The sequence below is a fragment of the Elaeis guineensis genome, chromosome 3, assembly GCF_000442705.2.
Source record: "Elaeis guineensis isolate ETL-2024a chromosome 3, EG11, whole genome shotgun sequence".
In the NCBI taxonomy this organism is placed as follows: domain Eukaryota; kingdom Viridiplantae; phylum Streptophyta; class Magnoliopsida; order Arecales; family Arecaceae; genus Elaeis; species Elaeis guineensis.
Genome location: NC_025995.2, coordinates 115305631 through 115319973, shown reverse-complemented (window position 1 = coordinate 115319973; position 14343 = coordinate 115305631). Strand labels below are relative to the sequence as shown.

Genomic DNA, 14343 nt, shown 5'->3' with positions numbered 1-14343 from the left:
ATCAGGATAATGGGTCGGGCTTATTGAACTACATTCTAGAATCCTGTAGATCAGTCCATGTGTAAGGGCCCAGCAGGATGAGACTGCGGAAGAGGTGGGCTTCGGACCCGAGAATCTTGAGCAGATGTCACTGATAGATACTTACTTGCAGCAGGAATTGCTTGTCTCATTGTCTATGGTTTATAAATAGGATTGCTGATTTATTTTCCCAAGCAGAAAGGCAATATACTGAACCAGAGTACTGATTTCTCCTTTGTATTGATAGGATTTAGATAAATGGTGAAGACAAACCAAATAAGTAATACTGAACTATGCCTACTATTTTAAAGGGGTCTAGATGTCTGTTACCAAAAAATAAAGGGGTCTAGATGTCCGCATTTGTTTTTAACTACAAAGGCGACCACATTGGCCTAGCCACATCATCGTGACATAGAAAAAATAAATTCTTATTTCATTTGATTAATTAGCATAACACAAGGGATTGTGGGAAAACAATTCCAACATAACAGCCAAGCAGGGAAAAAAAGAGGCAGAAAAATTGTAACACAATACCACGCAATCTCTATTGAGATACCAAAGAAAGCTTGAAGCTTACATCTGTGACTACACAACCACAAGTAGTTTGACGCGCGAGAAAGAACAGGAAACAAGAAGAAAATGTGGAAAAGGAGGATGAACACTCCCAACTATTTGGGAAGCCCAGACACATCCCATCTACTTTCCACTCGGTCTCTCCCAAACTCTATATACTAATAAAAGAAGTGGAGAAAGAGGATGAGCACTCCCATTTCTGTCCCTTCTCTCCTTTCTCCCCCTTCACACTCTTACTGATACAAACCCCAGTACTTCTTACCAAATGCACAGTGGTAGAGGAGGCTACAAAAACACCATCCTGAACAGTACTGTATTAACCTACACAAACCCCAGGTTTTCTTCTATCGATCCTTCTCCACTTTCAGATGATCTTCAGACAAGCTTATACCCAGAAACCCAGATGTCAGCTGGAGAAGCAGAGTGGATGTACACAAACTCAAGGCTCTTGCCAGCAGACAGGGAGTTGAGCCATGTCGGAAATCCATAACCAAAGCGTGACTTGTTGAGTCCCCATAATGGGCCATAAAGCTTAGATATTGAAATGTAGAGATCTTTAACAGTCTTCGATGATTTGTTGGTTACCACAACAGAATAACGGTAGTATGTTCTACCCTTGGTATTCCATGATGTAGTTTCCTTTTGTTCAATGGTAAGTGGTGAGGAAGCTTTAGTAGCTGCATGGAAAACGATACAAAGAACCTCCATTAGCAAATTCTACTTATTCAAACGATAAAAGAAAAGTGATCTCAATGAAATTTATAAAATGGGCGACTCTAAAAAGATGGCCAAGCTTTACCTGGAGCAGGAGACTGCTTAGGCTGAGGTGATGGTTTCGGCTTCTCATTCTTCACAGGTACATTAGGTGTGGGAACGGCCACTGCAAGCACAATGCACAACATTCAAAGAACTACTCTTCATTTAAATTTAACGTAAAAACCATATAATGCCTTTGTACCTACCAGGAAGAAGTTGATTGAGACCACCGTTGCCACCATTAAGGCGAGCCAATACGCCAAGCATGGGGGCATTGTTATAGGTCGCAGGCTCGGTCTGCTCATAGTTATCTCTCTGGTCGGCAAAATCATCATAGGCATCAGGGCCACCTACAATGGCGCCATCCAGGAGGTTGGGGTCGCTGGCCTTACGGCTGAACCAAGTAGCATATCCTCCTGTGCAGCTCACAAATGCTGGATTGACCTTGATGGACACAATAGAGGATGCTCGGTGGTGGACTTGTTGCGGATAGGTGCTTCCATACCCCACCATGTAGCTCGTAGCTCTCGGGTTGTCTCCGAGTATGTAATCCACCTGAGAGAAGGTGCATACATGGTGATTGGCATATTAATTAACAATCTGAAATGATAATCTGATATTTCATGCTCATAGAAATCATTGTCAATCTGTATATTTGAACTTCATTTTTCTGCAGGGTGTTAGTACTATATATGAAAAGAGCAGAAATTTGTGACAACCAAGCGTATATGTCTGTTGTTCACAGAATGAAGAAATTAGCCCCCTGTTCCTAAATTTCCAGCACTACATAAAGAGAAATCCCCTGTTCTTCCTAACTTTGGTAAGCTCAAAATATGAACTTCCTGAGACATAATGAGATAGCCATAATGGTACTGATTTTTATGCATCCAAAAAGATTTGAGTGCTTAGGAATAGAAGAGCTGATCTACAACTTAGGTAACTATGGGTTGAAAATGAGCAGTAGTAGCCCAATGTGATTGTTGAATGATGAAGTTTGTTTTGTAATTTATGAAATAAAATTACCTGAGACTTGGCAAAAGCAAGGAGCTCGGAGGGGGCAGCAGTCCCGGAAGAGCACTGTGCGGTCTTCCCAGCCGAAGAAAGGTAGTCGGAGTATACAGTGAGCAGGAAAGAGGCGCTCGTCACAAATTGTACGTTGTTCCACCTCTGATGGTACAGGAGGCCACCCGGAGTCCTCTGCACGTTGCGGCTGCTCTTCCCGATGCACGAACACATGAACAACTCTGCCTTCTGCTGGTACCTCTCCAAAACTGAAGAATGCTGGGCTGCCTTCCCTTGAAGAAGGAACTACCAACAGCCAAAGAACAGGCAGTTAGGAGGTAAAAGTGGGAAGCAAAGCAAACTCTCAGGCAGTTCACAAAATTGGTCGCGCCAAATCAATAGCCAATCAAATCAAAAAATCATCTTGATATAAATTGAAGCACCCGAAATTTACCTTGGAGGCGAGCACCTGAGCTCCAGCATATTTAACATCCCAGCCAAACTCGGTCATGCCCCAGCCGGTCCCACCGAGCGCATCGCCGTTGTTCGCCAAATAGTCGAGGTAGTAACGGTCATTGGTGGCCTGGTATAGCCACGCCGCGGCCCACAGCAACTCATCCTGCAGCCATCATCCAAGCGCAATCGAGATGAGAGATGAGATGAGGTAAATGAATCATCTCTTCCGTCCGATAAGTGGACCCCAATTGTAACTTACGTCGTATCCGCTGAACGATTGGTAATACTTCTGAGCCACGGTGATGCTGCTGTCGTACTTGCCTCTGTACTTGTCGGCGAACTCGAACAGCTGAGCAAAAACAAAGCGAAAGGTCGAAGAAACTTCACGTTAACTCCGTTCAAATTTAGCAGGAAAAAAAAAAAAAACACCGTATCGTCCTAGAATAAATGTTATTGAAGTAACCGTTAGAATGTTAAGCGCGAATCATGAGGAAACTGTGCTCCGAGAAGACTAAATGGCATTTTATTGCCTCATATTGGCCGGTCGGAGAAAGGACGATGACATAATCATCATTTGCAGTCGTGCACCCAGGGAACCACGGTATGCGAGCCTGGGCAGCACCGACACGTGTCGCGGCTCTCGCCACGTGACTCCACCCGTCCCGGATCCGCTGGTCACGGAAACGAAGTCGATCCACCGTGCGCGAAGGTCCCATCAAGCGGTACCAGGTTACTTGCGCGCACGTTACAACGAGGTCATATTAACGTGCGCCGAGTTTTTATTTATTGTTTTACTTATTTATTTATTTTACGCGGAGGGAAAGCGGTTCGGGTTGGTTTGTTTCGGTTCGAACCTGCTTCGCGTGGGTGAGGAGCTGGTTGGAGTATGACGGGTTGGAGCTGCGGAAGGCCATGGAGGCGGCGGCCATGGCAGCGGCGGTCTCTCCGGCAAGGTCCGAACCTGGGTGGTTGACATCGATGCGGTAGGCTTGGCGGCTGGTTGTCATGTCCTCCGGCCGCTGCCAGCAGGCGTGGTCCGTGTTCCCATCACCCACCTGCACAAATCACCAAAGAGAATAGTGAACAATTTGTTACTTGCTACATGATAGAATAATAATACACTATCACTGTCAATAGCAAAAAATGTAAAACGAGGTGTCATGTCCCTTAGATATGGATGATGGATATGGACTGATGACAAGACTTGTTTTGCCTTCCAATTTGCTGGTTTCATTTGGTGAGGCACAGGCTGTGGTGTTAGTTTTGGATGGGATGTCTGTTTTTGTTTAGAATAACATAGCAGACATGAGTCAACCAAACAATCACAAATGAGAGCTTTTCCTAGGAGAAAAAAGGTTAAGGGCATTGAGACAACCCTAATGATGCAATTCAGGTAGCAAAGGGTGGGTTATTTTTACGGGAATTACCGAACCACCGGATCCAATAGAACTGCAGGAACCATTGCTATAGACGGTTGAGAGAGTGGGACAGGGGAGAGACCGAGACAAGTGTATGTTTCCCCAAACACGGCAGGGTAAGAGAAAGTAGTTGAATCATATCACTTTTACAATATAATTTAGGATAGAGGTAATAACGTAGATTAAAAAAAATGAAATACTACATCGTGTGCATCAAGTTTAATTTATAAAAAGTTGAATACACTGTAAAATTATATCTAGGGGCAATTGAGATGTCTTGGTCCAAAATTATCAGGTTTAACTTGCACGCTTGCCACCATGCTGATCTTCATTGAAAGATGCTATAGTTTTTGAACATATGAAAAATAAAAACTTTGAATGATCATAAGAGTCCTTACATTAGGTACCTAGATATTTAAAACCCCCACCTTGTCCTTCCTGTTGAATAAATTGAAGGGCATTCAATCATAACCAAATAATTGATTCCATGAAGCTAAGGGGAAAAATTCATGAACCAGACATAGTGGGCAGGCCAAGAACTACTGACACATAAAAAGTAGTCAATTTAAAACAAAACTACTGGCTTTTACCTAACTTTCACTGGAAAAACTGGAGAAATCCTTCAGATCACAACAAAGTCGTGTTCTCATGTGCCCCCGTGTTCCAGTAGGTAAAATCGTCAAGGGATAAGACAAGAAGCAAAAGATAGAAGCCGCCCGAACCAACACTGACGTTCTTAGAACCATTCAGAATTCCCACGTCTGGTACTTGGACTAAATTGATGCCATAAACAAGGGTCATAAGAAAGGAAAGAAAGGGCACCCACCTCTCCATACAGGACATTGGGCTCTGGGTGGGCTTTCATGAGGTAGTCAGTGCCCCACTTCACAGCATCCATGGCATGTCCCAGCTCTCCACTGCCAGCCATCTGCTTGCCATATTCCACAATGCTCCAAGACATCATGGTGATGGTGAAGGCCATAGGCAGCCCAAATTTCACATTGTCCCCTGCATCATAGTATCCTCCAACAAGATCTACCTGTTTTTACAACAAAAGGAACCAATCAGGGAGAAAAAAATAAAAGGGAGGTTAAATGGAGTAGAGAAAGACACCTGATGCTCTTTCCTCCCCTGTATTCAAATTTAAGGAATAAACTATATGATGCTCTTTCCTTCCCTATGTAATAAGATGGTGCAATTTTGTATATTGTAAATAAAACGATTTAGCGCAACATTTAAAATATGAGATAGAAATGGAGGAAATACCGTTGAAAACAGAATGTAGCTATGCCATGATGAAGTAGATATAGTAAAACAATAATACTTTAAAAAAAATTTTAAATTTTTCGAAGGTTGGAAAGGGAGATGATCGGTGCGACCTCTTGATAAAGTTTCTTCAGTTTAATGATGCATCCAGAAATTTAAATGGAGTTGGACAGGGAAAAATATATAAACATCAATTAAAAAGCAGAGGATAATGGCCACAAGCCAAGTGAAAAAAGTGAGAGAATATTTGTTACGGCCCATTAAGTTCACTTTCCGTCATGTCCATTGGCATAATTATCAGACCATGAAAAGGAAATGGCATGAAAATGATACACAAAGAGAATTGAGTTTTATTGCGTGTGTTGGAGAGAGAAGTAAGGGCCTACCCCGTTAGCCTTTCCATCGTGCAGCCCAGAATTAGCTCTCCAAGTGACCCTCTGGTTGCTCGGAAGGTACCCAGATCTCTGGGCCTCAAAGAAGAGAATGCCCTTGCTGAGAGCCTTCCCATAGTCATGCCCAGCCACAGCAAAGGGCAGCAGAACTATCATCACATGAAGCAACAGAGCAACACCACCAGCCATAGCTCGTTTATCAAATAAACCCCCTCTAACCCCCCTCGCACAACTAGGAAGGAAGGAAACAAGGATACAATTACCCTTCAAAACAAGAAAAAGAGACCAAATGCAGCAAAGAAGCTGAATCCTTTCCCCTCCTGTGAGGCAATGTAATGGTGGCTTATCAGCTGAAACTCCCGATAAGCCCCAGCAGGTGGAGGAGAAGGAAGAGGAGGGATGAGAATGGTTAAGGGATTGGAGTGTGTTGGGAAGCTCAAGAGGCCTATATATGGAGAAAGATGAGGACCCTGCAGCATGGCAGTGTGCTGTAATTGTCTCATTTTTTTCTTTTGCCCACGTAAACTAAAAATAATCAAATTTTTAGCTATCCTCTCTCTCCCTGAGCCGAAAACGGTTTGCAGATGGGCAATAGCATGTCATGTGCCGCCTGTGCTCCAACCGATGGATGAGTCGGTGCGGATTTCGTGTCAGGCTTTTTCATAAATACACTCTTTTTTGTCTTCTATAGAGCATAATGTATGATTCTAGATGACGTTCGTTATGCAACAATGGAGTATATTTATCAAATTCCAACGTTCACATTTATCACCGCTTGTAAGGATTCTACCCGACCCCACCAATTAAATGCGATTTACTGCGTGTTAAAATGTAGTTACTGCGCGTGGAAGAACGGAGAACGGTTGCACTTTGGGTCCACCGTCGCGTGAAGCAGCCATCACCTCCGTCAATGCCGCGCTATTCCCCATCTTTTGCCCAAGCATATTTTCCTCTTCTTTTATGGGTGGCACTCTGCTTTCCTTTTTATCAAAAAAAAATTTTTTTTTTTTGCCTCTTTACAAATTTAGTAGGAAATAATAGCCGTAAAAATTTTTCTTTTTTTTTTTTTGGTACATTAAAAAAAAATCCCTCTTAAATATAATACTAAGTGACTTACTTAACGGCCAAATAACTTTTGTTTTAGCGTGATTGGATGCGTCAGTTAAGAAAAATTAGGTCAAGGTGAGGTGTGAGCCATGGTGGTAGGCCGCCAATACGAACGTTTGGTCCAATATGTGGGTGTTTAGGTCGTCTGGCTTATTATTTTTCTTGCCTCGATGGGGTTGAAACGTTTCGTCCGCAGTTGAAAACAACATTAGTCTACGATTCTCAAGTCTATCAAGTAATTTCATAGTAGAGAACCAGAGAACTTCAACAAGAAGATAATTTCTCCTGATTAGGATCACCAGTTTGGTGAACTCACACAAATAATTTAGGTCCGAACCCAATAGCAAACCATGGAATGAATCCGGATCCAACTAGCTGCAAACTCCCAAGTCTTTTGGCTTCAAGGTAGAGCGAGCGGACCCTATACCGGTCCTTGTGAAAGGGATACAGACAAATGATTAATGCGAAACCCCCTTACTTCCATTCCTTATGTGAATAGGAAACCATTGGCCATAAATATAACAGAACGTTGACTATTGGTATAAACGCACTGCATTAAGGTAGTGGTAGAGAATTTAACCAAGAAAAAAAAAAAGAAAAGGTAATGGTAGATAAGAATTCCTCGACGCAATCTCACCTTACCTACTGACTACTGTCCCGTGGACGTGGTCAAAACCAAACTTTGGTTCGCTTGCTCAAGAGACAAGACCCCACCGCAGTCTACTTTGATTCCAATGACCAAGCTTACGCCTTACAGTCCCAAATCCACAAGAGATAAGATATGGCTAATTACCTTTTTTTTGAGACGCTTATGACAAACAAAGAAAGAAGTTCTTAGGAGTATATTATATTCATAGAGTTAAAACATCACGTGGCATGTGGTGCAAAAAACCGGGGAGATCAGTCATCGATTTTCGTGCACTTGACTCTAATTTTTCCTTCACGAAGCTAAAATTAGGGTGGGAGTGGAGATTTCGGCGGACAGTGGAACAGAGAACCCGCCATTGTCTCCGCCATCATCGCCCCGGATCCCTTGTTATTTGTTAAGCCGTATTCCGCGCCGGGTTACAGAGCGGCCGGGTCTCCTCCCAAGTTTCTCCTTCAAGTTAATTTTCCTAGCAGTCAAATACCTTAAATGCCTTTTAATTAAACGAGCCAGAGTTGCAGCGCAAAACTGAGAGTAAAACGGCGTAATTCCTTTAGATTAAAGTAAAACGGTAGGGCCCAACTATTGGCAGCTTTAGATACGTGGCATCTGCGGATCCGGAAAGCTCACATGGGCTGCACATGACCTTTGCGGCTATTCATTGTTTCTCGCCTTTCACAAGCGTTCTTAACGGACTATCTTGGCTCCAGCCTCTTCTTTCATGTTTTCCTTTTATTTCTTATTCTACTGAATGCTTTCTTTAGCCATGGGTGCAGTGGTGTACTTTTTTTTTTCCTCCCTATCAAGTAAGGTATTAATGCTAACCATGGTTTCCCGGATACTTTTTCTCCGGATTGGGAGTGGTTACCATGTGAGATTGGTGCATGGTATGACTTTCTTTAGATGATTATTTCAACTAAAGTACTTGATCTCTTGCTCTTTTTCTTTTACTTCTTCTTCTTGTTTTCGCATCATGTTTGCAATTTTCTTATGGACAATGATACCCTTAAAGACTTGTTTGGATACTAAAAGATTTCAGTAGACCGACAAGATCTTCAGGGAAGACTTTGAATTTTTACAGCGTACGAAAAGAGACGTAATTTATAGAGGTTTTTTTTTTTTTTTTGATAAGAATAGTTTATATAGTTTGGGGCCGCCAACGATAGTTGATTCTTGATGTTTAGGACTGACATCTCTCCCGTAACATGATTTCGGTTATTTACAAACATCGAAACTGATTGTATTTTGAGCTTTCCCACCTGCACCAATTGAATTGAAATGTGCCGACAAAATTATAGGTCATTATACGAAGATTTTATCCGGCCAACGAAAGCTTCGGGCATCCAAACAGTGTTTAAGATTCTCTACTGAACCAACTTCTAGATTTGGGTTTAGTTGCACAAATAATATTTATTGCTATTAATAGTTTTTGAAGGAAATTTATTGCTGTTAATAATATCACTTGAAAATCACTTATTGGCATGCTTTAGACCTCTAACCGTCTTTGGACCACTCCACTGCTTTTTGCTTTGAATTGCCTCAATTAAAAATAGAAATGCTAATTATGTCTGTTCTTTCTACTTCTCTATCTTGCTTTTGATTTCCAATTGGTCCATTCTTATGAATATCTTTTGCTTTTTGAATATCATGAGTGATATGGCCTTTAAAGATTTATTCTTTGTCACCTCTTACATAAATTTGTCAATGGAGAATGAATTCTCAAAGAGAAACATCAATGTCATCCTCAAATTGGTGCACCTGTGATAAAGAAAATCCCATTTATTATGGCTAACGTGACCTACCAGACGGCAGCCTAGAACAGTAAATGGTGCTGGCGTCGCCAGTTAAAACATTCACATTGCAGAGCCAAAATTTATATTTTCGTCTCATAAAGAAGAATATATCTACCAAATCTTTCGGCCCTTCCCTGCATGAACCCACTCAGTTTTCCACAGGCTCAATGACTCCCTACGGGATAGATTATCAAATATCCACCAATCATCTGGAAATCTTTCCGATCAGACTTCACATAACAGCCAATAAAAATGGAACACGTAGTCTAGTTCTCTCTAGATAAATTAAATTAAATTAAAAGCAGAGATGCAAATCGACAAGCCGACACACACCAGTCCCCCCCGTCTCGTAAATTTCCAACCAATCAGGAGAGATTGGTATAGACAAAAAGACCCACCGACAAACTTACTTAGATTTGCTCCGGATCTCCATAAAAATTTCCATGAGAACTTGATTCTGCTACATGTAAGGAAGATGATGGCAATACCATTAGTATGGTTAAGAAACTGGAACCACTGAAAAGGGGGAAAATAAATAAAGAGAACCTCGATGGGAGTGGCGAGTCCAGTCAAAAGGAGCCAAGCATCTGCCGGGAAATAAAACCGCAATCAACGCCTTCCCGCCGAAAACCCGAAACCGATATTTTAAATTTAATTTTTCTCGGAAAAGTTACCGACTGTGACCGGCACGACCCCGGTATAATGGCTTGCGCCCGTGCTGTCATGGCGACGGCAACGTAACTGCTCGCCACCGACGTGACAACGAGGTAGTTGAGCTCGCAGAGCGGACCCCACAAACAACTGCCGGGATTGAAGGAGGAAACGCGTTTCCGGAAAGAATTTATCCAGATGCGTTTCACTGACCACACATTTCTTCTGCATGAAGTTTCCCGGTCTCGTTTCTCAGACCGGTAAATGTGGCTCCTGGGGTAGTTGGAGGGAGGGGTCCGGTCGGGGCTGTACCTTTCGGACGAAAGTAGGATACAGCGACCTTTGCGAGGATCCACCGTTGGATTATCCACTGATCTCTTTCAGATCTGCGCAAATGGATGCATGATGAGTTTGGAGCCCTTTGAGAGCTGCTCGCTGGGTGATCCAACGGTGGATTCACGTAAAGGAAGGTGAATTGTTCTTTCGCGTGAAAGATACAACCCCGATCCAGGAGTTGATAGGGTCCTCTATTTTTCTTGAGCGGCATTTGGACTTTGGCCCTTATCTTTTGCACTTTATGTCTGGTTGGAATTAGATCTCCTTTGGTCCATGGAGCTTCTCGAAGTATGCTAGTGTAGGGTATCCTTCACTTTCATAAAGTAATAGTTTTTAACCTTTATTTGTTAAATAAGTTCAGCTCAGTACTTACTTTGATCCAACTCACCATTTGCACCGTTTTACTAGCCTTATCTGAGCTTCTTAAGTCATTTTTCTTGTCACATTCACACAAAAATTTTAAGGTCTTTTTTTTCCTCAAGTGATACATGCACCTTAAAATTCTTATCCAATTGTTGTTTTGGGCAACTTTTTTGGTTTGTAATATATTACCAAGATAAATTGTACTGTGTCAGTTTTACACTGCTAAAATCATGAAGTCCCAAGGACGGGGCAGTCTTAGGTGATTCCTTTATTTTCCTCCTTTCATAGTTGTAATAATGCCTTAATTTAATTATTCTGCTTGATCAAGTTTGAGTAGATGCATCCAATATTGACCTTGCATAAATTATCCCACTAAACTTTGCTACCGGTATTTTCTTTCTTTTAAGCATGGAATGTATGTATCAATTATCATTTTTTGGGTACATTTAGGTAGGAGACAAGCCTAAGGAAGGTCATCTTTTATCTGATTCCATATGTATCAAGTTTTAGTTCGATGTTAATTGATGTTAAAAGAAGCTTCTATGATCATCATTCAAAGGCTTCTATGGTGCAGTATGCAACTGGAAGCATAAACAGAAAACTTTGCCATAAGTCTGATGCAGAAGTCCCACATCCCCCTGAATGTGTCAATCTCTCAAACGGTCAAAAAGAATCTCTAATCTCTCGGACTACATAACTTCTTCTTTATCATTTGAATTTGGATGAATCAATCAAACCCTCACCAGACTTGGGCAGAAGCACAGAGGAATAATTTTTTCGTCTTATGTCATTCTCAATACTTATTCAAGCTTCACGTAAGAGAGAACCGTGAACTGTCATGTTAGCGAGTAGCAACTTGTTGCAAAGTTCTCTGATTATTACCCAGTTCATTATACTTCACTAAAGTAACGGTCACCTAGGAGTAGCTAATGCCATCGAAGTCTTGGTCCCTAGTTATCCGATCTTTCCAAGGACACGATTATGGGTGAATTAATGCATCAAATATGAGATAGGACTATTCCTTCTTTTCATTTTCTATTTGTACTATAGGAATCTTTTACAGTCAGGATCGATCTCGTTGTTTTAAATGATTTCACGCATTTACGCTTATATTTCAATAGACTATTTTTCCTTTTTTTTTTTTCTAAATCTTAAGTAAACAAATCTACAGATCAAATGCACTCTCTACTTAAAGAGGAATACTGCAAAAAGAAATCCAAATTTAGTGGTGACAACGAGTTTATGCTTCGCGCGCAAGATGTAGACCATGGAGCCCATAGCAATGTGCCAACATGCGCCGTTGGACGTTCGGCTTATCGCAATCGTTGTTGGTTTTTGCTCGTCCATGAAATAACGATAAGAAGAGCCCCACTTCCATTAGACGTGCTAGTGCAACCAAAGGTTCACAAATTTTTCACGTAATCGTACGTGAGATCTATATGATATCTCCATCCCCATCTCTCTTCCCCTATAGTATAGGAGCCGTAAGGATTGAGGTCGCACTACGCCTTGGACTCTCTCTGTGTTAGCCCCACTTCTTCAATCGCTTCACATCATAGACTATGTCATCTATTGTATATACTACCAGGCAATGCATGTGAGTTATCATAGCAAACTAATGGACTTTTTGGACCGAGGCATGGGAGTTTGTTTAAAAATTTGTTCTTGGCAAAGGTTGGGCATATTCCGTTGGATGATTGGGAACGCAAATAAATTGTGGTCCATGCCCTCTTATTAGTCATTTTGGATCTTGCCAAAACCTAAATCTAGATCATTATCATGGATATTTTCTTGTACTCTCATTCTTTCTTATGGCGATGAGAATGTAAAAAAAATGAATTAAAAAGCAGACATGGCACGTGCACATGTGTGGCATGAAGTTGTTCATCGTGTATCACTAGAAAATATTTTTGAAAAAATATTTAAAAATTGCTAGTTCAGCCAATCGATACTCAAGTCTCAAAAATCCAGCTTGACAGGATTGAACGAGCTGGCTTGGGTAGTGCCTGCACGAACGAAGTGCCATGCTTGAAGTTGAAAATCCGATCTACAAATAACAAAGTGAGGACCAAGAGTTACCGCCGGATTTGATCTGACAGGGAACTTTTTGATGTTCAAATCTGACCAAGCTTTTGGGAATAGTAGATATTCGAGAAAATTATGAGTAGAATAAACAAGGGTAGCACAGTGTAAATATAAATATGAGTATATCTAGAAGTTCTCCAAGATTATTTTGTATAGAATGAGGATTGGTGTCTGTTACTAGGAAAGCGGAAGTGCACATTAATGAAGGGATTTAATTACACGAGGCATACATTCGTAGGCAGGACAATAACTATCTAGTTATGCAATAGCTGTACATTTAACATATAGAATGAATTATATTTTGTTTAATAAATTTTAACTATCTTAAATATTTTTTTAATTGAAGACACATGACTCATTGCGTGTGGTCGTCTAACATGCTCAAATTAGCAAGTTGGCTAACTGCCTTGTCCGATAACGGCCGCTAGCTGACAATCCAAACCACATCACATAATAAATCATAGCGTACTAACTTTAATAACAAGATCAACTCTGATAGTTTATTTTTAATCGTAACATCTACTAAATGTTAATTGTAACAGATTGAATCCCGCAAATGACAAACAGCTTTAAAACTGCTGCGCTGCATGGGACTTTAGGTGCATCACCCCATGTCAGACAAGTTATAGAACTGTACAAGACCCTACTTAACATGGTCTGTTCCTTGCATTCCAATACAAAGCAAGACGACCGAATTAGGATTCGGTGGATGGAAAAAGAAGGAACGAAGGGAAGCTTTGCTAACGCAATTACAAACCACTGGTATGCGGTAATTCGGATAACATGGGCAGACAGGACGCGCGGGAAAATCGCAGATACCATGTGGCACGCTTGCAACCTCTGGTGGAGGCGTGCACGGCACGTGTGGTCCCGTGTGAACCCTCGACGGTCTGAACGGTTCATTGGGACTGTCAGCACATGGGGTGTCCTCACGGGGCTCGTCATCCCACACGAGCGCACACATCACAGGCTACTCGATGCTTCCTTGACTGCGTCGTGTCATCACCTGTGGTGACGGTATGGTGGTCCCTCATCCCTTTGATCCCGGAAGACCTCAACTGGGGGTGTCGGTTCGGCCGGGACCACGATAGACCGGACCGGATGATTGACATGCGAGCTGAAGGTGACCTCGTCACACTTGATTGAGTTAGGGCCCAATCCACGGTTAGAACTTATAGAAATTTTTTGTGCGCCGTAGACAGTATAGAAAATCCAACGTAGAGCATACCATCTTATCTGATTGGTCCATATAACCATTGCTTCTCAATGCGCATTTAATACCAGCAGATCGATTTTTTTATTTAAAAATTTTATATGATCAAAATATTCTTCTTAAAAATTATGATTTTCTTAAAAATTATAACACCCCTTCATAAAAATTATGACACCCCACTTATGATACCTCTTTAAAAAATGCTAAACTGAAGTGGGGTCTCATAATTTTTATGAAAGGATGTCATAATTTTTAAAAAGAGATATCA

General features: G+C 41.5%; 1 protein-coding gene across 1 annotated transcript; it reads right to left on the bottom strand.

The window, feature by feature from the left end:
- Positions 1 to 538: 538 nt before the first annotated feature.
- LOC105040704 (endoglucanase 19) lies at positions 539 to 6316 on the bottom strand. Its single transcript, XM_010917358.4, has 9 exons — positions 5876 to 6316; positions 5050 to 5262; positions 3660 to 3860; positions 3065 to 3154; positions 2804 to 2968; positions 2371 to 2655; positions 1554 to 1902; positions 1391 to 1471; positions 539 to 1268 (listed from the first exon to the last, which is right to left on the bottom strand). Exons 1-9 carry the CDS (start codon positions 6068 to 6070, stop codon positions 967 to 969), a joined length of 1881 nt encoding a protein of 626 aa, XP_010915660.1. The 5' UTR covers positions 6071 to 6316; the 3' UTR covers positions 539 to 966.
- Positions 6317 to 14343: the final 8027 nt, after the last annotated feature.